At 53.5% G+C, this 24,716-nt stretch overlaps 2 protein-coding genes across 5 annotated transcripts; both read left to right on the forward strand.

The window, feature by feature from the left end:
- Positions 1-19: 19 nt before the first annotated feature.
- PLEKHA4 (pleckstrin homology domain containing A4) lies at positions 20-10,398 on the forward strand. Of its 3 annotated transcripts, none has more exons than XM_069103398.1 (19): positions 20-674; positions 1,124-1,216; positions 1,837-1,941; positions 2,543-2,615; positions 2,694-2,794; positions 3,192-3,301; positions 5,461-5,673; positions 5,781-6,051; positions 6,781-6,846; positions 6,950-7,012; positions 7,257-7,337; positions 7,568-7,705; positions 7,883-7,981; positions 8,107-8,227; positions 8,298-8,398; positions 8,656-8,820; positions 8,989-9,059; positions 9,798-9,910; positions 10,062-10,398. In XM_069103398.1, exons 2-19 carry the CDS (start codon positions 1,136-1,138, stop codon positions 10,256-10,258), a joined length of 2,169 nt encoding a protein of 722 aa, XP_068959499.1. In that variant the 5' UTR covers positions 20-674; positions 1,124-1,135; the 3' UTR covers positions 10,259-10,398. The 3 variants fall into 3 exon arrangements, with proteins under 3 accessions (XP_068959499.1, XP_068959498.1, XP_068959500.1); XM_069103397.1 differs by having other exon boundaries at positions 1,127-1,216; XM_069103399.1 differs by having other exon boundaries at positions 1,127-1,216; positions 6,953-7,012.
- Positions 10,381-24,550, forward strand: HSD17B14 (hydroxysteroid 17-beta dehydrogenase 14). Of its 2 annotated transcripts, none has more exons than XM_069103402.1 (9): positions 10,381-10,504; positions 15,634-15,672; positions 15,975-16,075; positions 16,487-16,553; positions 16,641-16,732; positions 23,103-23,207; positions 23,566-23,633; positions 24,139-24,235; positions 24,326-24,550. In XM_069103402.1, coding segments are annotated over exons 1-9 (714 nt in total). In that variant the 5' UTR covers positions 10,381-10,503; the 3' UTR covers positions 24,470-24,550. The 2 variants fall into 2 exon arrangements, with proteins under 2 accessions (XP_068959503.1, XP_068959501.1); XM_069103400.1 differs by lacking the exon at positions 10,381-10,504 and adding an exon at positions 10,733-11,035.
- The last annotated feature ends 166 nt before the right edge of the window (positions 24,551-24,716 follow it).

The raw sequence follows: 24,716 nt of genomic DNA on the forward strand, positions 1-24,716 counted from the left end.
AGAGACAGAGAGAGAGAGAGAGACAGAGAGAGAGAGAGAGAGAGAGAGAGAGAGAGAGAGAGAGAGAGAGAGAGAGAGAGAGAGAGAGAGAGAGAGAGAGAGCGAGAGAGAGAGAGAGAGAGAGAGAGAGAGAGAGAGAGAGAGAGAGAGAGAGAGAGACAGAGAGAGACAGACAGAGAGAGACAGACAGACAGACAGACAGACAGACAGACAGAGACAGAGAGAGACGGAGAGAGAGGGAGAGGGAGACAGAGACAGAGAGACAGAGAGAGAGAGACAGAGACAGAGAGGGAGACAGAGAGAGACACAGAAAGAGACAGAGAGAGAGAGACAGAGAGACAGAGACAGACAGAGACAGAGAGAGACACAGAAACAGAGAGAGAATAGAAGGGAAGAACCAGTGGGAGAGGAGGGAGGGAAGGAGGGAGAAACACAGAAAGAGAAAGAAAAAGAGGAAGAGACAGAGAGGCAGACAGGGAGTGACAGAAACAGATAGAGGGAAAGAAAGTCCCAGAGACAGTGAGAGACAAAGAAAAGGAGAGAGACAAAAGGCAGAAAGAGCCTGAGAAAGGGACGAGTTAGGGAGTGGAGAGAGAAGGCTTGGAAACCAAAGCAAGGAGATCCAGCTGGGACTTGGGTCGGGTTCATCCCATTTCCTTCGTCAGGAGAGTCGGGTAAGTTTCTAGACCTGGGGGTGGAGGAGGGGGGCACAGATGCGCCTGGGTCCCTTCCTTGGGGTTGGGGGGTGGCATGTTTGATCAGGGCTGGGAAGTGAGGAGGAATGAGGTTACCCGGGGAGTCAAGCTAAGGGATAGGAAGGCACTGTGGATCTCTAAGCACGAAGGGAGGGGCAGATTCCTGGCCTGAAGGGGCGAGGGGTGGGGGTGGTCTAAACATAAAGAGGCCTCTTTTCTCTGGCCTCCACCCCAACAGCTGCTGCAGCCGCCCACCCCCTGGCACTGCCCTCGGTATGTGGCAGGGAGCCAATGCCTCCCCCAGCTCTCCCCCCATTCTCTGTCCCTCACACAAGGAGGCTTTTCTCCTTAGCCTCCCCACTGCTGGGGTCACTGACCCTGCCTGGGCTCCTTCTCCTGAACCTCCCTCAATTTTCTTCTTCTTCAAGCAGCCACCCACCATGGAGGAGGGAAGGCCTCGGAGCAGCCTCAGCATGGCCAGTACTGTCTCCACTGTCTCCTCCATCAGCCTCAGCACCAAGGTGATGCAGTGGGCTAGGTGGGGCTAAGGAGGGCTGCTGAGCCCTCTCTCTGTTTCAAGGCTCAGACTCCCAAGACCTGGGGGGGGGGGGGACACAGGAAACAGGCCTAGGGAGCACCCAACACTTGGTGCCTTCCAATAGCCCAGAGTCTGCGGCTCTCACCTGGCCTGATTCTTCCCCACCCCAGGTGCTGAGGTCATCTGCCCCCTGGCAAGAGTCCCCAAAGCCTCATTTTTATACTCTTTGAGCCACTTTGCCCTTTCCTCCTCTAGCATGATGGGGCCCTGAGATCCTAATGGTTTAGGGCATCTGCTCCTGGGGAGCCAGACTGAGAGAGGAGAATGTAAGTTTCTTGAGGACAAGCACTGCCTCAGGTGTGTTGCTATCCCTAGCACAGCTCCCGGCACAAATAAAATGAATCGAATGTGATCTGAGATTTCTGTCCCGCCCCCCCCCCCCAACTCCCCTTGGCCAGAACCCTAAGCCTCCCAGTAGAACGCCCTGCCCCCTTGAGAGGAGGAGAAAGGACAGAAGAGCCGCTCTGCTCTACAAAGGAGCCTTTCAAGCTGCGAGGTTTCCCTGTGCCCCCAGACACCCTTCCCTGCCTCTCTCTCCTCCAGCCCCCTCGGGCGGTCAGCCGAGTCCACGCCTTTGGGAAAAGGGGGAGCTCCCTCCGCAGGGACCCCAACCTGCCTGTTCACATCCGAGGCTGGCTGCATAAGCAGGTAAGGTGGGGCTGTGGCCCCTGCCTCTGCCCCTACGGACTTCATCTGGCTGCAGGGGAACTCCAGCTTTCCCTTGTTCCTTGACTGTCACTCCTTGCCGCCGAGGTCACACCCCCATCTCTGTTGTCTTGCCAGCCCTGTCTCTGTGACCCTCCTTGACTCCATTTTCCCTTCATCTCTGCCTCCCCATCTCTACTCCATCTCCTGATATATGTTCAGGTCAATATTTGTCAAAACATCTCTGGTCTCAAATTCTGAAAATATGACTCTGTCTCCCTGTCTGTGTCCCTCTGTCTCCCCATCTCTTCCCTCTGTCTCCCCATCTCCCTGTCCCTGTCTCCCTCCCTGTCTGTCTCCCTCTCTGCCTGTCTGTGTCCTGTCTCCCCATCTCCTTCCCTCTCTCTCCCCATCTCCCTGTCCCTGTCTCCCTCCCTCTGTCTGTCTCCCTCTCTGCCTGTCTGTGTCCGTCCCTCTCCCCATCTCCTTCCCTCTGTCTCCCTATCCCCCAGTCCCTCTCTGCCTGTGTTGCTGTACCCCAGCTCCATCCTCCTGAGGCTTCACCTCTCTCAGGGCACTCAGGTGCCTCTGGTCTCTCTCCTAGGACAGCTCCGGCCTCCGACTCTGGAAGCGGCGCTGGTTTGTCCTGTCTGGCCACTGCCTCTTCTATTACAAGGGTCAGTGTCCAAGGAATGGGGTGGGATGGGGATTGAGACACCTTCCCCAGTGACCCCTGGCCCTTGACCTCCTTGCAGACAGCCGGGAGGAGAGTGTCCTGGGCAGTGTCCCTCTCCCCAGCTACAGTGTGCGTCCAGATGGCCCTGGGGCCCCGCGGGGGCGCCGCTACACTTTCACTGTGAGTTAGAGATGATCTTGGTGTCGTCCCCCCCATCCCGCAGAGCCCTTCTGGAACCCTGGCATTCTCTGCTCGGGCTACTAGTGGCTCCCCGCCCCTCCCCCCTTACCTTCCATTCACTGTAATCCCCTGGCTCTGTACTTATCTATGAATGTCTCCCCCCCCCCCCCCCCCCACATAAGCTGCTTAAGAGCCCGATGGTCCCTAGTACAGAATCCCGGACCGAGTGCCCAGGGCCCGGGGCCTGGCAAAGAGGACCAAATAATGCTCATTCACCAATGCCCCTCAAGAACTCTGGCTGCCCGCCAGCCAAGACCCAGAAATCCCTTCCCTGAGCTTAATGCGCCCTCAGAGCCCAGGCATCGGGCTCCCTCCGCCTCCTCACCTCCTTCCGCAGGCCGAACACCCGGGGATGAGGACGTATGTGCTGGCCGCCGACACCGTGGAGGACCTTCGAGGGTGGCTGCGAGCTCTGGGCCGTGCCACCCGAGCTGAAGGGGACGACTTGTAAGTGGGGGCAGCATTATGGCCCCCTGAATCCCGGCCCCGCAGCGTCTCTGGCCCTGAAGGGGTCCCGACTTTCCCATCACTAAAACGGGTAGCGGTCCAAAACTTTTGTTACTATTGTTATCCAGTCTCGTCTGACTCCTCACGACCCCATCTGGGGTTCTCTTGGCAGAGATACTGAAGCAGATTGCCATTTCCTTCTCCAGCTCATTTTACAGATGAGGAAACTGAGGCAAACAGGGTGAAGTGACTTGTCCAGTGTCACACAACTAGTACGCATCTGAAGTCAAATTTGAATTCGGGGCTTCCTGACTCCAAGCCCAGTGCTCTGTTCACGATGGCACCACCTAGCAGCCCCATGCCCACGAATCCAAGAATCCAATCTAGAGCTAAAGCCACCTCAGAGGCCATCTCCTCTGGCCCTCTCCTTTTACAGAGGAAGAGACTGAGACCCTGGAGGTTAAAAAAAGGACTTGCCTAACGCCACTTGGTAGTAAGCATCCAAGGTGGAATCTGAATTCAGGTCCTTGTAAACTGGACCCTGTCTTCTTACCACTGCCCCAGGTTCCCTCAGAGAAGCTGATGCTTGTACTGGTGACCACACTGGGCTTGGAGTCGAAAGACACCTGAGTCCCAATCTCACACTTGAGATTTCATAACCATATGACCCTGGGCAGGTCACTTAGCCTCCTGAGCCCCAGTCTGAATGAAAGAAAGGCTACCTGCCTTAGGTGCTGGCAGTGTGCCGGATGCCTTGGGAAGGGCTGATGATACAATCACAGGAAAGAAAGTTAGTCACCCGCTCTCGAGGAGAATGCCTTCTGCTGGGGGAAGAGGACAAGGCAGCTACAATGGAAAGGAGAAAGGTGTGTGTGCATTCACGGATTCGTGTGAGTGTGTGAATGGGGGGGTGTGGGTGTCCGTGTGAGGGTGTGGGTGCATGATTGTGAGCATGGGATTGTCTGTGCACTGTGCATGTGAGTGCATGCGTGCTTATTGTGTATGTGTGTGAATTGTGTGTTTGAGTGTGTATGAGTGTGACTGTGAGCATGTTCATGCGTACATATGTGTGAATGTGTGTGGGTGTATACATTCATGCATGTCTATTGTGTATTTTGTGAATGAGCATGTATTGCACATGTGAGTACACGTGTGCATATGAGTGTGTGCACAGGAATTCGTGTGCACATGAGTGTCGACTGTGTACACGTGTGCTATAAGTGTGTGCGTGTGTAAGTATGAGTGTACAAGGGGGTATGGGTGTGTTTACAGACATGTGCGCACATACAAGTATGTGTGTGTTTGTGCGATGTATATATACCTATACTGTGTCTGTACATGTCTGTTTGGCATGTGCGTGTGTGTGCATATGAGTATGAGTGCACACGTGTGCTTGTATGCATGTATATACAACCGTGTGCGCATGTGTGTTTGCATACATGCATACACAAGCCTGTGCATGTGTGTGAGTGTGTAAGGATGAGTGTACGTGTGTGTGAGCTCATGGGCATGTGGATGTCTCTGGGCATTGCCCCTCTTGCAGCCTCCACCCTCTGCCATTGCAGTGCTCTCTTGCCTTCCTCCAAGGCTCTGCTCCCGCCCTGTCTCCTTCCGAAGATGGCTGTCACTCCTCCCCCAGCAGAATGGCATTAGGGCAAGGGCCGGCCACAGAGTCAGCACCGAGAGGAATAGCCTTTGATTCTCTCCCCTCCAAGGCAGAGCTCAGAGAAGAGCAGTAATGATAACAACCAGCCAACATTTGTAGAGGAAGCACGTTGAAGTTTCCAAACCCCTCAAAACACAGGTGCCATTATTATCCCTGTTTTACAGATGAAAAAACTGAGGCAGGTAGGGGTAAAAATGACTGGCTAGGTTGAGCTCAGGTCCACCAGACTCATGTCCAGTGCCCTATCCACTGCACCACCTAGTGGTCATTTTGACCGGACCAAAGAGGACCTAAAGTGAGCTAAGCCTGGAAGGTCCTCTGGTCCTTTGTTTGTCCTAGAAGCAATGGGGAGCCACTGAGGATTCTTGAGCGTGGGAGGGGGAGTGCATACTAACAAGATGACTGCAACAGGAGTGTAGATGCCCTGAATTCCAGGGAATGCTCCTGAATGAGCCTTAGCTCAGAGTCATCTCTGCCTTCTCTCTCCCTGCAGCAGCCCCCAGACCCCACCTGCTGGACCCCCAGCTGGAGAAGGCCCTGGGGGTCCTGGGGGACCACCTGCGGCGGGGAGCAACGAAGAGGGCCTCAGTGCCGAATCCCTGGAGGTGGCTAGGATCTCTGGAAGACACAGGGAGCTCACCCCTAGCCTTCCACCTGGGCTTATAGAGCCACCCCAGAGAATCAGACAAAGGGCAAAGAGTCCAGAGTGAGTATGTATGTGTCTGTATTGGGGGGGGGGGCATGTGGAGGGGAAGGGATGAGAAGGGAGAGGTACTCCCAGGCTCAGGAAGCCTCCTTACCCTTCTCCCCTAGGCTGTTTTCTCCCCTCTCCCGGCCCCCATCACCCCTGGGTCTTCCACGGCCACGCTCAGCCCCTGCCCACCGTCCCTCTGCTCTGGTTGGGGGAGACAACCGACCCCACACCCCACTGAGCCGGATCGATGTTCGACCTTTACCTGAGTGGGCTCCAGAATCAAGGACCTTGGCCCAGCCCTCCACGCCCCGACGGGCACCACCATTGGAGACAGGGCCAAGGAGACCTCCTAGGAGCCCCCAACACTGGGCCACTGAACTCCGAACCAAGGTGAGTGAGCCTAGTGGACAGGAGAACCACATCACCCATGAGGCCTCAGGTCTATCTAGGTTAGGTGATTAATACCTCTGCATATAAAATAGGAATATGGTCCATGGTCAAGTCTGTGTGATCAGCTGTGGAAGGGGAGAGTGTGAGTCAGCCACTATTCTTGTTAAGACGTTATGGAGATTTTAGATCATTGTCAGCCTCAGGCCAAGGAAGGCCTTCCCTCACTAGCCATGGCTCCATAGGTTCCAGGCCCTTGTAAGCCAGTTTGCCTCTTAGTGGGAGAGACCGAGGGCTGGAGGTAGGGCTCCTGGGGAGATGAAAGAGCCCTTCCCTTGAGGTGGAGTCAGGAAATCCTGAGGCTCCCTCATCTTGTGAAGCTGGGCAAGGCATTCTCCCACATCCCCACCCTGGAAGTTCCTTCACTCTTACAGTGACCCTGACCAGCTGACTTCTCCCTGCATCTTGGTTTTCTTACCTTTGAAAAGAGGAAGGAAGTCACCTGCGGGATCTCCCTTTCCTCCCTTACTCCCCAAATCGAGACTAGAAAAGTGCTGTAGTACCCCTGCCTGCACAGTAGAAATGAATAAACGGAAGATGCCTCTGACTTTGGACAGAGGTGGAGGACCCCCTCCCTCGAGGAGCCCTGCCCTCGCTGGGCTTGCCTTCTAAATCTCGGAAGGGAACCTTGCTCTGAGCCCTCGCCCCAATACTTTCCTAATGTCTCCTCAGGCAGCGTCAGGATACCCGCAGTCGACCCCCAGGCCCCCGGGAAGTCGGGGCTCCGTGGCCTCTCTGGTAGGTCTCTCCCCGCCCCCGCCAAGGAGCGGCGTCGGGTGACCCTCCAGGAACCCCGGCTGTGGGGTCCCAAAGGCGGACGCTCATCTGGTTTCCTTTGCAGCAGTCCCCGCAGCCATCGGGCTCCGCGCTGGATTCTCCGATGCACCGCAGCTCGGATACCGACGTGAGTCCGGGGCTTGTGCCGCGGGGGTGGCGGAGATGCGGGGAGGCCGGAGACGCGGGGAGGCCGGAGACGCGGGGAGGCCGGAGACGCGGGGAGGCCGGAGATGCGGGGAGGCCGGAGACGCGGGGAGGCCGGAGACGCGGGGAGGCCGGAGATGCGGGGAGGCCAGGACTCCTTCGCCACCTCCGGCGATCTGTCTGACTAGGTCCGGCCCCTCGGGCGCTTTCCCACTCTCGCCCCGCAGGCTCTCCTCACTAAGCTTTGCGGGCAGGACCGGCTCTTGAGGAGGCTGACTGAGGAAATGGCCAAGAGCCAGGAGGAGAAGGTGCGTGAGGATGGCGGAGGGGAGGAGGCGGTGAGGGTTGAGGGCAGTGGAGGCCAATGAGCTAAGACGGAGAAGGGCGGCATGGTGAAGGGCGCAGTGAGAGCTAGGGTCCAGGAGGGCATCACATGGAGCCGAAGGGAGAAAGGGAAGTCTGAGGAGCAGGGGCGCGAGGTGGCTGGGAGGATGGCTTCCCGCACCCCCTCTAACCATCCTCTCTTTCTCGATGGCAGGAGCGGCTGGAAGCTGCCCTGGAGCTGACCCGCCGGGCTGTGGGGGAGCCTGGGCCCGGAGGCAGGGCCTGGTCTCGCCTCCGTCTTCTGCAGGATCGCCTGGTGGGTGTCAGAGCTGCCCTCTGCCACCTGGCCCAGGTAAGGGACTTTTCATGGGCAATGTCCTTCCTGACCCTGGCCAGCTCCGATTTCTTAGGGGTTCCTGGCAGTTCTAGCCTTCAGCATCCTGGCTGAAGGTCCCAGGAGCCAAACCAGAAAAATGGGTATGGGGAAGTGTTTACCAGGGCTCATCCCCCTTTTGTCCTGTCCTTGGAGGAAAGGGAGCAGGTTTGGAACACCTACAGTGGCCTGGAGCAGGAGCTGGGGACCCTGAGAGAGACCCTGGAGGATCTGCTGCACCTTGGGCCTCCTCAGGTACTACCAAACAAACCCTCACTGCCAGGGGCCTGAGCTAGGCCTCCCCTGACCCCCCTCTCCCTCAGCTGCTCCAAGCCCTGCCCCTCCTGTCTAAGCTTCTCTTGCCCCCTGCCCACCTCCAGGCCAGGGTCTCTGCCCAGCAGCAGCTATGGATGGTCGAGGACACATTGGCTGGCCTAGGGGACACCAGTTGGGGGCGTCCCCACAGGGATGGACATGGAGATGGGCCATGTGCCCCACCAGGTGAGACACACCCTCTAGAGGTTCCAGCCTTCCTCATGTCCACTACAACCCTGTTCTGTACTCCATCCAGGTCCTGGATCACCCAGCTCTTCCCGGGCCCAGAGCCCAGATGATCAGTGCCCTCCATCTCCTGCCCCATCTCCATCCCCACCACAACCAAATGGGCCTAAGGTAGGAGCCCAAGGAAGATCCCAGGCTTTTGTAGAGACATCAGGATAGGCGGGAGTGTGGGTGAGTGGGAAGACACAATCCTGGCTTTGCCCCTGGAAGGGGGCAGGTGACCTTTTGGTTCCTGGCTATCTCTGGACCTTAGTCTAGAAAATGAGAGGATTAGACCAACATTTCAAATCTCTTCTGTCCTGTGACCTGAGTCCCCAAGATCCCTAGGAGTTTAGGGGTTCCCACCTCTTCCTGCCCTCTGTCTGCAGGCTCCAGCCTCCCGGGTCAGGATGAGTGCTCAGGAGCAGTTCGAAAGGATGCGTAGGCACCAGGAAGGTGGGAGGCTAAGGCCTCGGCCGCTATCTCCTAGGGGGCATACAGCCCGTCCCCCAGCACTTCAAAGGCAGCTGGAGCCTGGGTCAGAGAGAGATGGGGTGAGTCTTGGCTTCAGCTTGGAATGGGCTGGACTGGGGCAGGGGCAGGGCTAGGGGAGCCAGATCTCATCTCTTAAGAACCAAGGCTGGGAGTTAGACACTTGAGTCCCCATGTCTCCTTGCCTTGGAATGATCCAGCAGTTTACATTCTGGCATCTCTTCTGTTAGCCTCTCCTGGATGATATGGGTCATTGCAGAGCTCCTCAGCAGTGGGCCCGGAGCTCTGGGTCCTGGAGCAGGTAAGGAATTTGGGCTAAGTGGAAGAGGACAGTGGTCCCCGGCCCCCAAGTCAGGAAACTCAGCAGCAAGACTCTAATCTCCTCCCCTTAATCACTGTGTAAAGTTCTCCTTCTCTGAGCCTCAATTTCCCCATCAGTAAAATGAAGGCAGAGTTGGACACAGTGACATTTAAAAGCCTATTCCCTCTATGAAAGCCCTGGCCTCAACTCTCCCACAATCTTTCTGCTGGGGAAAGGCAACACAGCTGACTTCAGCCTGAGCTGGTGTGATACAATGCATTAAGTTCTTTGTGTGTGTGTGTGTGTGTGTGTGTGTGTGTGTGTGTGTGTGTGTGTGTAGGGGAGAGGGGTACAAAGGCAGAATGAAAAAGTCCAGGCTCTGAAGAAGCTGGTAGTCTGCTGGGAGGTATGGTGGGGGGGGGGGGAAGCGCTGAATTTGGAATCGGGGTTCAAATTCTGCCGATTAGCTCTTATCTGTGTGATCCTGGGTGAATACATAGCTCCCTCAGCCCTCAGCTCTGACTCCTGTGATTTGTCTGATCAGTAACTGATACTGCACAGGTATCAATAAATGGGGGCTCCCCTTCTAAGCCTGGGGGAGGGCAGCATCTAAATTCCAGTCACCTCGATTCCCTGGGCCACTTTAAATCGTCTTGTAGCTTGGAGAATCCAATGTCCAAGCGTACTGAACTCGGCCTGAGTTCCCCCCACTCACTGACTCCCTCCCCGCGGTTGCAGCTCTCGGAATTCCCGACCCTACATTCCGTCCCCTGAAGGACATCGGGAAAGGGTCCTCAGCCTGTCCCAGGCTCTGGCGACTGAGGCATCTCAATGGCATAAGCTTATCACAGGTCAGGGACTGTGGTTAGGGGACACCGGGGCCCTGACCTAGACAGAGCACGTGGCCCCGGATTCCTGGGTCCCGGAGGGAGGGGAGCTGGGGAGCCAGGCCCCCCGAAGCTCGGGCCCGCCAGTTTGACCCCTCTGCCCCGATTCCTCCAGGTCGAAGCCCTGAAGAACCCCGGGACTCCACTTCCAGGCTGTCTCCGCTCCCTCGCTCACCTCTCGTAGGGGCCCCACCTCCCATGGGGCGGGGCCGAGGGGGCTCAACCACCTGGGCCCCCACGTGGGGAGGAACGGCCCCGCCAGAGGAGGGGGCGTGGCCTCTGCGAGTCACGCTGCTCCAGTCCAGTTTCTGACGCGGCAGCAGAGAGGCAGCCAATTGGAGGCGGAGGGGACGGGGCGAGGGGTGCCTCTGACCACTGGCCCTCCCTCCATCCCTCCTTTCTATGTCAGTCTTGATTAAACTCGCTTGTGATCACTCGGGTGATCCTTTCCACTCCGCTCTCCTTTCCTTCTGGGGCCCCGACGTCTACATCCCCCGGCGGTCTGAAGCAGATGGAGGCCACATCCAGCTCCCCCGGAAGCTAGAACTACAACTCCCAGTAGGCCATAGGGCGTTTTCTGGCGTTGGCCTTGCTCCTCTGCCCGCGGAACCTCATGGGAATTGTAGTGTTTTTTTGGCATTCCCTTACCCGAGGATGGGGGGCGGTGCTACGGAAGGGTCTTCTAGGAGTCTGGGCGGGGTTTGCAGAGCGAGAAGTTTAGATCTCTCAGGTTGTGGCCAGGGCAGAGGTCTTATCGATCGATCCTCGTAGGAGGGGTTAGAAGAGGGGTCCCAGGATTGTGGGCGGAGGGAAGGGGAGGGAGGAAAGGAAGGGGACGATCGCTGGGGGTGTTTGGACCTAAAAGGGGCCCGAGCTGCTGTGACAGCACTATGCTAATCAGAAGTCAAAGTCTAACACCCACGGTTTCGGGGGCCAAGGGACAGACACACTCAAGTGAGGCCAATAGTCCAGCGTGAGGCCACTGGTCCCGGGGGCTGGAGATGGCTGTGGGTCCTTCCAGCGAGGGGCGGGTGGTCTTGGTGACCGGCGGTGCTCGGGGTATAGGTGCTGGCATCGTGCGCGCCTTCGGTGAGCCTGGATTGGGGAGGAGGGCTGCGGCGGGAATGTTCCTTCCCTCCCCTCCCCCACCCCCGATCGGGGGTGATGGGTCCTCAGACTGCGTGTCGTGAGGTAGATCCTTTAGCCCAAAATGTATGAGGTCGAGAGAGAGAGGCGGCATCTGGTTAAGTCGAATAGCCCGGAATGGGGCTGGAGGAAGGGATTGATAGCTGGGTGGGCCCCCACTGGGTGTGGGACGGGATCCTGGAGAATGGGCTAAAGTGGGGTTAGGGGAAGGGGCCCACTGGACTCCTGAAGTAAAAGCCCAGAACACTGGAGAGCCTGTGGGAGGTGGGGCTATGGCAAAGGGCCACTTAGGTCCCTGGGAACCTTGTGACCAAGGCTGAGACTGCCCTTTACCCTAGCTATCATGGGGTGGAAATAACTAGTTAGAGGAGGGAAGGCCTGGGGCCACCAGTGTTGGGACCCAGAAATAGGGACACCACCCCCTCTCTGCTCCCTCCCCCTCCCTCCCCCTCCCCCCCATTGAATTCGGCTCAAGCTTTCTTTCAACCAAAGAAAAAGAGATCTTATCAAAGATCTGCCAGACTCCTAAGGAATCTGAGCATTTGTATCATTAATGCCAGTGGGCCATACTGAATCTGAGCCACTCATGGAAGCAAGATAGATTTTATATAGAGAAAGACTGGGAGGAATCTAGGGGTGGTCTAGTAGTCAGGGATGATGGGAGGAGGGGTCCAGGGAGAATCCTGATGGGACTGCGCTCTGACTAGAGGTCAGACTCGGGGAACCTAGAGAATGAGATTAAGGGTGGGAAGTAGCTGAAGGCCTGGAGATAACAGAAAATGGAAGGCTAGGCTAGGTTTAGGGTAACCGAGATTTGGGCCCTGTGATAAGGGAGAGTTTATAGCCTCAGGTGAATGCCTGATCTAGTGGAAAGAGTCTAGGAAAGTTCATGGAGGTTCCCAGAGCTCCATCCTCACCCCCTCAAATAAATGGGACTCAAATTCTTTAGGGGTAAGGGGTGAAGGTCTCTGCTTCTGAAACTGCTTCCTGCTGGCAAGGGGGCATAAAGCTGTCTCTGTCTAGCTGAATCCTGTCCAAGAAATACATAGCCTTCCAAGTCATCTGGAAGTTGATGGCTTGGACCCTGGAGGAGACAGATCTGGCAAGGAAGTTAGGCAAACAAGGATGAAACAGGCATGCACTGAAGGATTATAGAGAAAAGATGATTTCTCGGGGGGAAATGAAAGACAACTATGGCCAGGCCAAAACCCCAAAGGGCTGGTTTGGTAGGGGAGCTTTTTGCTGACACTTATTCTTTTGTTTTGCTGTAGCTCTAGTGCTCTGGTGGGTGCTATTAACTCTGCCTTCTGGGAAGGGCTCCCAGGGGTTTGGCTTCTGGTGTAGTGGAGACTGACTACTGTGTACCTAGCTCTCCTAACCCCTTGTTCTGTGTGCCACACTGCTTGGGGTTTGGGGAGTATGTGGCACACCTCCAGAATTAGGTTAGGGGTATTGGAGAGCTAGGTAAGCCTGCTGCTAGCCAGCTGCTGGTGGCCATCTGCTTCCAGGATGCTCTGAACTCAATGGAGAGTCAGAACTTCAAGGGCTGGCCAAGTGTGGTTTTAGAGGCAACCTCAATTAGAACAACTGTAGCAGCCACCACGTCTAATTGTTTTGAAAAATGAGCAACCGACCTGGGGCCAGGTCTTAAGGACTGTGTTAAGATTCCCAAAGCCTGTCCTCCTCTCCTTTCAACATACAGAGTGAAAGATTTTTCTAGATTGGGTAAAGCTGGTGTGGATTGGAGGTCAGTTTAAGTTTTCAAAGTCTCAGAAGCTTTAACCCTCACTCTAGAGGGAGTGAGTCAGAGCCTAGAGTAGCAATTAATGGTTGAAGTCCCTTCCAGGCCTTGGCCTTAATTGGATATTGTCGGTGATGGGAGATGTCTTGGAGGAGAACTGTGGCTGAGGTGGCAGAAGTAGCTCACCCAGGAATTCCCTGATCCCCAACAATTGGCTCAACTGTCACACTTCAGGGGGAACATGGGGAACCCTGGTGAACAGAGGGAAAAGGGAGATGGGAGGTTTAACTAGAGAAAATTGGCTCCCCAATTTCACCATCAGGTCCCTTCCCTCCCAGGGGGACAGGGCCAGGGGAGAGCATAAGGAAGGAGTGTTTAAACAACAGATCCTCAAGTAGGCAGGGGAAGGTGTATCCGAAACATCCCTTAATTTCCCCTCCAATGCCCATGACCTGACGGGTTGAGGGAAGGAGTAGGAATGATGGGGTAGAGGGTCTGGGAACCCCCTTGAAGTCTCCTAAATTTTCCCACTTAATCTGGCTTTTTCATGCCCAAATGTGATGCCCTTAACCTAGCCAAGCCCTCCATTGTCTTGTTACCTGCAGCTGCTTCCCACCCCTAGATTCCATCAAAATCCCATTCTCTTGGTTTCTGGGAATCTGACCTCCAGTCACCCCAGACTACTCGACCACCCCTAGATACCCCCCCCACAGTCTTTCTGTATATAAGATCCAGCTTGCCTCCATGAAGGGGCTCAGATTCCTCAAGAGTCTACCCAATCTGTGGGATCTTTAATAAACTATTTTGCTTTAGCTGAAATAATACTTAAGTCTAATTCATTCGGGCAGGACACACATGTTGCTATTTTGGGGTCCCAGTGTTGATGTTTAGGGCTTAGGGGTGCTCAAGACCTCAAATACCAACATGCCAGGTCCTGCGGAATGAATTTGACTCAAGTCTTCTCTCAGCCAAAGTAAAACAAAGTTTATTAAAGATTCTCCATAATGGCTAGACTCTTAAGGAGCCTAAGTATCTGTGTGACGCTTGTATTGACAAGGTGGCCAGAATAATCTGACACAGAGTGAGTCTGCACTAGATTGAATTCTCAGCATCTTCATGGAGGCATGATGGGTCTTATATACAGAAAGAGTGTGGGAGGACTTAGGGGTGCTCTCGAGGAGGAGTTTGGGGAGGCTCTTGATAAAGAGTTTAGGGAGGATCTTAACTACTGAGGTCAGACTCCAGGAATAGGATTAAGGGTGGGAAATAGCTGAAGACTACCTGGAGATGTGGAGGGCTAGACTAGTTTAAGGGTAACAGATTTGGGTATAGATATTTTGATAGGATCAAGAATCTGAAGTAGCTGGACTGTGGAGGGCTCAGTGTAGAGCATTTCTACCCATTTTCCTTCTCAGTGATAGTGTCTTCATGGTCCTCCAGGTGATACTGAAGTCAAACAGTGTGGCATAAGAATACTAGCCTTTTCTTTAAGTTCTGTAGTGAAATTAAATTTTTTTCTGATTTTGTAAAAGACAATCCAAAGGCAAATTTTGGGGACTTGAAAAGGATTGACCCATTACAGGGGTTGGGGGCTGGAAGTCCCTCCCTCTGTAAAGGAGGATCTGAGAGTAAGCTTGGGGGAGGGGGGTGGGGAACAACACCTAAAGTTTTCCCCCAAATCCCTAGCACCAAGAGAATTGGGCATACATTTCCAGATAGGGTGTCCATCCTATGTCCTCTATGCTTGTCCTCTATGTCCATGGCCTCAAACATAACCGCTGGACTGAGAAGCCAAGGGCATCAGGCTGAGTATGAGACAATCTCGTGGCTGTCTGACCCAATGGAACCTGAGAGGTCACACCCGAAAAACACCTCCAAACTGCTTGGAGGATGAGAAGAGGTTAGAAAGAGGGGGAGGCTTACATACCTTCCATTCTTGTTTGGAAAAGAGTGAGGTTAGCCATTTCCCAGTCAGGGAACCAAACTGTTGAGGTTTAGGGGGACTTAGGACCTCCAAATACCAGCATACTGAATGAATTTGACCCAAGCCTTTTTTCAGTCAAAGAAAAACATAGTTTATTAAAGATCCACCATATTGGCCACACTCTTAAGAAATCTCAGCATCAGGGGCCGCCAGGTGGCACAGTAAGAGCACCGGTCAGGAGACCTGGGATCGAATCTGGGCTCAGATACTTAGCACCACACCCAGAAACAATTGGCCGTGTAACCTTGAGCAAGTTACTTAACCCCAATTGCTTAAAAAAAAAAAAAAAGAAATCTCAGCATCCTCTAGACTCTTCAGGAATTTGAGCATTTGTATCATTAATGCCAGCGGGCAAGATTGAATCTGAGTCTGCACTAGATTGAATCTTAGCCCCTTCATAGATGCAAGATGGATCTTTTATACGGAAAGACAGTGGGTAGGGATCTAGGGATGGTCAAGTAGTCTGGGGTGATGGGAGGAGGGGTCCAGAGGGATCTGGAGGAGTTTAAGCAGGATCTTAATGGGACTGAGGTCCACTCTAAGAACCAAAAGAAAGGGATTAAGGGTGGGAAGTAGCTGAAAACTACCTGGAGATAACAGACAATGGAGGACTAAGGTAGGTTAAGGGTAACCTAGTTTTGGGCCTAGTGATAATGGAAAACTTGAAGGCCAGATCCATGGGGAAGATTCAAGAAGGGTTCAAGGGGTTCCCAGAGCCTATAACCATCACCAGCAGCGGCTGAGAGGCCAGAAACCCTGCCCTGCCTTGTCCCACAAATTATCTCCAAATCCAACCACATCTCTTTTGTCTCCTAGTGGAGAATGGTGCTAAAGTGATTATCTGTGACAAGGATGGTGAGTGAGAGACCCAGGTGATCCCTTCCCAGCCTCACAGACCCAGGCTCCCAGCTCCTATCCCACCAACTCAGTGACCAAGGTGTCCTGTCCCCCAGCCCCCTACCTCTAAAGGACCCAGAATCCCTCTTCCCCAGCCCCTCAATGATCAAGACTCCCTCTCCCCTGGCCCTTCAATAGCCCTGGTATTGTGTCCCCTAGACCCCTCTCTCTCAGGGACCCAGGATCTCCCTCCTCTAGTTTAGTCCCCTGGATCCCCTGCTTCCATTCAGATCAGATCCCCAGCCCTGCTTTCTCCCCAGAGTCAGGTGGCCGGGCCCTTGAAAAGGAATTGTGTTCAGCCAGGCCACCAGCAGGAGCTGTTTTCATCCGATGTGATGTGACCAGTGAAAGGGAAGTGGAGGTGAGCTTTTCTCCCCACCCCCCTCCCCATCTCTCTGCTTCCGGGTTTCCTTAGGTCTCTAGTCTTGCCCTTCTTTCTCTGTGGCCCCTGTATGTGAACCATTGGGAAGGGGAGAGAAAGTGACTTGGGGGGCTGTGACAGTCAGCTCCCTAGCATTCCCTGGCTATTTCCCCACATTTTGACCTCAACCCAGTCTTCATGTCTCTTTCACTCCAGATCTCCACAAATCTAGTTTTTCTGATGACACTTTTCTGGGGTTTCTTCCAATTACACCTCTGTGACACTTGGCATCTCTTCCTCAGGATGTCTATCTCTCATAGACTGTCTCTGAATCTACCAGTCTCCTGTCTCTCTGATCCCTGATTTTTTGGGGGTCTCTCAGGCTCTGACACTTTGTCTCTTGGTCCCCAGGCCCTGATCTTTGAGACCCTGCAATGTTTTGGTCGCCTGGACTGCTTAGTGAACAATGCTGGACACCGTGAGTGTCCCCATTTCCCTTTCTCCCTCCCATCCTCCATCTCTGGCCTCTGTTCCTCTTAGCCTTCTTCCTCCTTGCCTAACCCAGATCCCCCAGAGGAGATACTGGAAGAGACATCCTCCCAGGCCTTCCGGGAGCTGCTGGAGCTGAACCTCCTTGCCACATACACCGTGTCCAAGGTGAGCCTGACCAGAGGTGCACAGACCATGATGGGGGCTCTCGATTCCCACCCAGGCATGCTTAGGTTACAATGACCTTGGATAAGCTCCTTCCTTTCACAGAATGCCAGGGCCTCAGCCTTGGAAGGGATCCCCCAGGCCCTCAAATGAGGCCCATTAGGGAGAGAGAGAGCAGTTTTGCCCAGTGGACAAGAAGAGGGGTTGGGAAGAGCCAGACTTACCATCACCCCTGACTTTGACTTGCTTGTGACCTAGGTCTCAGTCCTATGGGGAGAATAATACCGGCATTTCTTGTTCAGCGGCTTCAGTGAACTAATGTACATCTCTAAAACCTTCAAGCATTAGGGAAGTTGGTACAATTAGTCTACTTGAGCACAGAACATCCCTTTGGGTCTGGCCTAGGGAGCCCCCACTCCTGCATGAGGCAGCCTGTGATTGCTGAAAGGCCATCCTGACTTTGGCCCTCAGAGGCAGGGAACTGGATTGCAGTTAACTTTGGGCTCTGCTCTTCTCCTTTGCTTACTGGCTTGGGGCCACTAACCCTAGCATTTCCCAATGAGAATGTTTTCTCCCTAGGCTTCTGCCTAGGGCCCCAGCCATTTGCCCAGGTCACCCAGGCAGCACTTGACCAAGGAACAGCTTGACCCTGGGTCTGGCTTTGGAAGCTGCTGCAATCCTGGCTTGAAATTTCGGCTCTTCCACTGATTGGTATGCTTTCTGACTGTGGACACCTTACTGGACTTCTCTGTGTTCAAGGAACCCCCTTAGCCAGGTTTCTACCAATTGCTACTGTCATTGTATGTATGGATCATCATTATTATCAGTGATTATTTCAGCCTCACTGGGCTGTGGGGGAAAGAGAAGATCCTGTTTAGCTTTATTCTAAACTTGACTCTGCCTCTTGGGTGGGGTCTGTGTAGAGCTAACTGCCAGACCCCTCCAGTATCTTTCTTCTCTTAGACTTAATGGGCCAGGCCGAGTTTCCAAAGCATGTCCCAACCTGCCCCCCTCCACCAAGCTAGCACTGTCCCTGCCTTGCCAGGACCATCTTTGTAGTGAGTGTGGTGCATGAAAGGGGGTTGGTAAATCAGAGGACTTGCTTTCCAGTCTTCTGTGACCTTAAGCAACCCCTGCTTTCCTCATCACAATGGGTCAAGCAGGGAGGGCCAGAGAGATTCCAGGTTTTCTGAGATTGGAAATAGGTTTTTTCTTTTAAAATTAGAGTTTTTTTTCAAGTAACAAAAATATAACTTCTCTCCTCTCATTTCCCACTTCCCTTTGGAAGAGAGAAGGAAAAAAACAACCCAAAACCTCTGTTACAAACATATATAGTCTAGCAAAAAAAAAAATTCTTAGCATTGGCCATGCCCCAAAACTATCTAACTCAATCTGTGTTCTGAGTCACCTGTCTTCATCATGCAGGCAGTCAACAAGGATTTATTAAGGGTCTAAGCATTATGCTAAGTACTAGGAAGACAAAGAAATGGGGGGAAACCCCAATCCCTGCTCAGGGAGTTCAGTCTTTTTGGGGAAACAACATACAAACAACTGGGTGCACATAGCATATATGTGACCAAAGGGAGGTCATGAATTTGGGAAGGCACTAGCCTTGATGGTCTCAGGAAGAGTGACTTGGAAGCCAGGAGACTGAGATGAGGAGGGGGAGAATTCCCTGAGTGGGGAATGGCCAGAAAAAATGCCAAAAGGAATGGCTTGGTCCAAAAGCAGTGAGCAGGCCCCTGTCACTGGATGGAAGAGTACATGGGAATGTGTGGAAGGCACTGAGGGGCTTCAAAAGTCAGAGAAGATTTTATATTTGATGTTGGAGGTGATAGGGAGGGAATGGAGTTTATCCATTGAGGGAGAGGAGTGGTGGGGGACACAGGCAGACTTTTGATTTAAGAAAATGATCTTGTCTGCTGAGTGACCTGGAGTGGGTTGAGACTTGAGGCAGGCAGATCAAGTAGCTTCTTGCTGTTGAGATGGGTCTGACTTTGGGACCCTATTTGGGGTTTTCTTGGCAATGATATTGGAACCATTTGCCATTACCTTCTCCAGCTCATCTGACAGATGAGGAACCAGAGGTAAACAGACTTCAGTGACTTGCCCAGGGTCACTCAGCTAGGAGGTGTCTGAGTCCAGATTTAAACTCATGATGATGAATCTTCCTGATTCCAGGCCTGATGCTCTATCCACTGCAGTGCCACCTACCTGCCCCAGGTCTAACAGCAGGCAGCTACCATAGTCTAGATGGGAGGTGAAGAGGGCTGAGCTAGGGGTAGCAGTATCTGAGGAGAGAAGGGGGCATATTTGAGGGGTGTTATGATGACAGAAACAGGACTTAGAAACTGATTGAATGGGTGACTGGGAAGATGGGGGAGCTCTCTACAGTGACAGGGAAATTTGGAAGAGGGGACGGTTTGGGTTGAATATTGAATCTAATGAGATATCCATGTTTAATCGGCCAGTAGGCTGGAGCTGAGCAGACAGGTGAGAGCTGGACAAAAAGATCTGAGTGTCATCCACATAGAGGTGATTATTCAGTCTTTGGGAGTTGATGAGGTCACTAAATAAACTACAATAAAGATGAGGGCACAGGACAGTCTTGGGGACCGCCACTGTTAGTGGGCATGACCTGGATGAAGGTCCAGCAAAGGAAACTGAGGAGTGGAAAGCAGTTCCAGGAGGAACAGGAGGAAAACCAGGAGAGCACATCATAACAGAACCCTAGAATAACTCCGGAACAACCCAGAGGAGAGGGCGACTGACAGTGTCGAGCTGCTGAGGGGATTGGGGGAAAGGCCGCTGGGTTTGGCAGGCAAGAGATGATCTCTTTGGAGTTTTGGGACTTTGAAGAGGGTTGTTTCACTTGGACACTGAGATCTAGTCAAAGAGAGTCCTTCTCAGGGAGTTTAGCTACCAAACCAAATAGTTTAGCTATCCTGGATGAACAATGGGGAGAGGTTTGGTTTGTTGTTGTGTTGTGCATAGATACACACCAGTATGTTTGTTGACAATAAGGAAGCAGGTGGTAGCCTGGGAGATATGACTTAGTGGTTGTTGGTGTGTGATCTTGGGCAAGTCACTTAACTCTTTTTGCCCCATTTTCTGATCTATAAAATATGCTGGAGAAGGAAATATCAAACCATTCCATTTTCCGAGAAAACCCCAAATGGGGGTTTTCAGATTGAAATGACTCAACAACAATTTGTAGGAACAGACCCATTGGATGTAATCCCAGGCTGGGCTTCACCTGATCTTCAGTCTGATAAAGGGGTCAAGATGGGGATGGGAGGAGAGCTGGGCCAGATCAAGAGCAATGACTGGGAAAGAACTGAGGGGAGCAGAGGTCATGGTGTGAACAAAGAATAATGTCAGGGGGCCCAAAGCAGAGGGAAAGGTGTGGACAAAGAATAATGTCAGGGGGCCCAAAGCAGAGGGAAAGGTGGAATGACAACAGACTGTGATTGAATAAAAGAACTTCAGATTCATGGACGTGAAAGTTCCCTCCTGGCTGACGGACATATCAAGACCATCATCGTGTGTAGGTGAGGAGAGGTGGGGTCAGGTCATGGCAGGACAGAGGACCTGATGTTTGAGGGATGAGAAGGAAGTCCCTCAGTCTGAGGGCAGGAGCTGGAGGGGAGAGAAAGACTGAGCCAGACACTAACCTCATTGAGGAAGGAAATGTATCTGGCTGTTGGTACTTAATAGTTAGCAGAATCCCGCTTGAATTATGTGGGCATCAGAATAGGAGAAATTACTGAATGATGTGATAGACACTGGGAGATAGAAAAGGGGGAAAGGCCTTGAGCCAAAGAAGGAATAAGGAGAAGGACTTAAGCCTCAGGCCCTGGAGAAAAAAAAAATAGATTTCAGCTGAAGATTCAGGGGATAGGGGGAGATGCTGGTCAGCCAAGGTAGATAAGACAAGTTGGTAAGATCAATTAGGAAGTTAGGTGTCAAGATGTGAAAAGGGTAGAGGGCCTTTCCCTGGAGTGAGATCTCCACAAGCAGTTGGCCGAGTCACTGATAAGAAAGATAGTGGATTTCCCTTCCAGGATCTTCCTGCTTCTTTGAAGTTTGCTCAGTCTATATTTATCCCCATATCTACGAGCAGAATCAAGATTCTGCTGATTGTTAACTACCAATCCCTCAATAAGTTCAGCTCAGTCTTTTTGCTCCCCAGCTCCTGCCCTAATTCTAGGGGACTTTCAAATAGAGAATGATACTTCCTCAATACCTCGATGACCTTCTTCTTTAGCTCACATGTTTCCAATGAACTGACCTCTGCATCACCTCACTCCCACACAGTGACTGTCATAGCCTTGAAGGGAGCATGGAGAGCAGGGAGAAATATGCAGTGAGGTACATAGAGAAGTGAGAGGTCTGAATTTTGATCATAGCCAAGGGACAATCTGATCTATGCTTACAATGTAAAATGGTCTACTGCCCCTGAGAATGGAAGGTGTTTTTCAGTGAGAATGAAACATTCCTTTAAAATTACTTAATGTGGTGGCTAAAAGGAGAAGAGACAGACCCCTAACCTGTGTCAGGAGTTTGGGGGCTGCTGGATCCCCATGATGAAAGTGAGGCTCTTCCATAAGGGGCGGTGTTGAATGCTCCCAGGACAAAGCACCTTCTGGTCTCCTCTGAGGGTCTGATGAAGCAGGGGCAGACGTGTTTTCAGGGGAAGGTGTTCAGAAAAGGGCCTTGGAAAGTGACACTCATTGGCTCAGTTACTGAGTCAGCTATTTCTGTATAGCGGTGACAGGACAAGGAGGCTGGTGTCCTGGGGTCATGTGCATGCATACTAGATTCGGCCAGAGATCTCAAGAGACTTGTCAGACTGGTTAAGTGTGACCAGCTTTTGGTGATTCACTGGGACACCAACTGCCAGAAGAACCCTAGACAACATTGCTTAAGATGAGGAGGACGTTCTGGGTAAGAAGATGAAGACCCAAGGGGAACAGGTGGTGTTTTCCTCACTGCTTGGAGAGAGATTTCAGGCAGCAGGAGAGGGAGGAAGCCAGATTGATGGGGGTTGGAAAGCGAGTGGGAGGTGAAGAAGTAGGGGTGAGATTTTTCCAGGAGCTTGGCTAAGAAAGGAGGAGAGCTAGAGGGTGATCATATGAAGGGATGATAGGGCAAATGGTTTTTTAAAGAGAGAGGAGGCCTGGGCACGTTTGTTAGCAAGTGGGAAGAACCAGGAGGTGGGGAGAAATTGTTGGTGGGGGGAGTGGTTTGAGAGGTAATCTAGAAAAGATCAGAGGGCACTTGTATAGGGTTGGCCTTGGAGAGAAGGAAGGGTTAGCTCTTCTTCAGAGACAGAAGTGAAGGAGAGAGTTGGAGGGGTGAGATATATGGGGAGAGGGGGAAAATCACAATTTGCTGAGGAAAGATGAGGTTTGGCACATCGGTGGGCATGTGTTAGGGAATCCTATTGTAGGGGTGGAGGTGGGGTAGGGGGAGAAATAAAGAGGTTAACAGGCAGCATTGAAGGCCCAGTGAAGATTACATCCCAGCTTTGTAGGTGATTGTCATTCTGGTGGAGATCAGCATGGCAGAGATAGAAGGGAAGGCAGCCAGTGGGAGTAACCTGGGATTAGGCTTTGAGTTGGCATTCAAGGCTTAGAAGAGGGGATAGTTGAACTGGTTCCCTAGAGTCAAGCTTGAAAGGGACAGATTCAGTCTAGAGCAGGGTGAAGGCCTGACCAAGCAGGGAGGCCTGGAGGGATTCTAGGTTTTGGTGAGGACAGAGGATCTATTTTACTCTGTTTTTTGAAAATGGGGTAGGGTGACTGACAAGAGACCAGGTCAATGGAGGAATGGCTGAAGTGGCAAGGAGGGTCTAGTCACGGGAATACCATCAGTGGGAGGTCAGGGTATTTGAGGGGATGTAATCCTGGCTGGTCTGAAGTCCCCAAGTAAGGGCAGGCATCAGGGTGGAGGGGAAGCCTCTTGAGAACCATGTGCCAAGGTCATTGAGGAAGGAGGGAATGTGGCCTGGCAGCTTCTAGTTGGAGTGAGGCAGCCAACGCCTGCAGGGGGAGGATCTGGGCATGGCTGGGGACAGCCCCATGGCAGCTGAACTGGGCAGTTGCCAGGTTTCCAGGAAAGGTGAGAAAGGGCTGGAATGAAGGCCATGCTTTCAGCCTGGAAGGAAGGCCCTGAGAAGGGAAAGAAAGGTCAGGAGCTGGCAGTGGGCCGTCTGAGTCAGAGAGAGGGCAGGTTACCACAGGAGGGGCAAGTCAGGTGGTGGCTTCATCTGTGAAATGGGGGTATTCAGCCCTATCTCAGCTGTGCCACTCTGTGAACAGACAGACAGCAGGGTCACCAGGACTGACTGCCTTCTTCCTTCTCCCTGCAGTGTGCCCTTCCCTTCCTTCGGCAGAGTCAGGGCAGTATCATTAATATCTCCAGCCTGGTGGGAGCCATTGGGCAGAGAAAGGCTGCATCTTATGTGGCCACCAAGGTATGGGGGTGGGGGTGGAGGGGATGGTACAACTTCCTCTCAGCCTCAGCCATTAGCTTGGGACAGTGCCCAGTCCACTCACACCCATGCCCAAACAAAAATAGCCAATCTCATCCTTCTGGGGACTGTTGCTAAGGTATTGGCTAGATCTGACCAAGACCCCTAGCAATAGCTACACTGGCCCCACGGGTCAGAGGAGATGGGCTGAAGCACTGAGGACTGAGGCCCCATCTACTACTGAGTCAGAAGTGTCCCTCTTGGCCTAAGTAGATTAAGTGACTTTGCCCCCAAGGGCAAGGGTCAGGGCAAGGCCCACCTCCTATGACTTCCCAGACTCAGTGGTTTTCCCTTCCCCTAGGGAGCTGTCACTGCTCTGACCAAGGCTTTGGCCCTGGATGAGAGTCAGTATGGGGTCCGAGTCAACTGGTGAGTGGCTGAGGTGGGTGGGAGCAAAATGGGGGCCTGGATGGGAGGGGATCTGGGAAGGTGGGATGGAGGGACTTCAAACTGGGAACCAGGGGCTTTGGCAGCTGAACCCTAGGGATGGGGGATGGGGCAGAGGGACATCTGGGGGTCTGAGATTAGTGGGAGAAGGAAGACTGGAGGGAGCTGAAAACGAAGAGGCTGGGGCAGCTGGGGTCTGGGCAGGAGGACTGGGGACTTTAGCCAGAGATCTGGGACCCTGGAAAGAGGAAGGGGAGGAAGTGGAGAGCTTGGAAATGGGGAGACAGGAAGGCTGGGCGTTGGACGTTTGGGGAAATCAAGGAAAGAGGCCAAACTAGGGAGCCTGAAAGGCAGGATAATGGGGGGAGGTGGGGTGTGCCTTGGAGGAAACGGGCTGAGAATCAGGAGCCCGGGTTCAGGGCAGCCAATCAGCATTTGCCCAGGGCCGGCTTCGTCCCTTCTCGGACCACCTTTGCACCTCCCCCAGCATCTCCCCAGGAAACATCTGGACCCCGCTGTGGAAGGAGCTGGCCGCCCAGACCCCCGATCCCCCTGCCACGATCCGAGAAGGGGAGCGGGCGCAGGTGTGGGGGTCCGGGGAATGGGGGTGAGGAGGCCGGCGGGGCGGGGGGCGAGGCCGGCCCCGGCTCCAGCCTCTGCCCTGCTTCCCTCAGCCCCTAGGAAGGATGGGCAGGCCGGACGAGGTGGGGGCTGCGGCCGTCTTCCTGGCCTTCCACGCTTCCTTCTGCACCGGCGTGGAGCTGCCCCTGAGCGGGGGTGCCGAGCTGGGCTACGGGCGCAAGGTGCCCCCGCCGTGACGGGACGACCCCCGAAATGCGGCCCCCCGCGGAGGCCCCGGTTCCCCCCTCCACCCCTTCCTTCCTCCCTGCCCCTTCCATCCGTCGGATAAACTGGAAACAGAAAATGACTGTCTGTGCATTTTATTTCCTGCCGCCCCGTGGGGCGAGGCCCGGGCTAGCGGCCCTTAAAGGTCTCCCGGAGGAAGGACGCACTAACTGCCCAAGAGGCGAGATGAATAAAGGAGGGAGGGGCGCCCCCCCCCCC

Source organism: Petaurus breviceps, unplaced genomic scaffold (assembly GCF_028583685.1).
Source record: "Petaurus breviceps papuanus isolate PSGF00001 unplaced genomic scaffold, PetGlider_PUasm1.0 577, whole genome shotgun sequence".
Taxonomy (NCBI): Eukaryota; Metazoa; Chordata; class Mammalia; order Diprotodontia; family Petauridae; genus Petaurus; species Petaurus breviceps.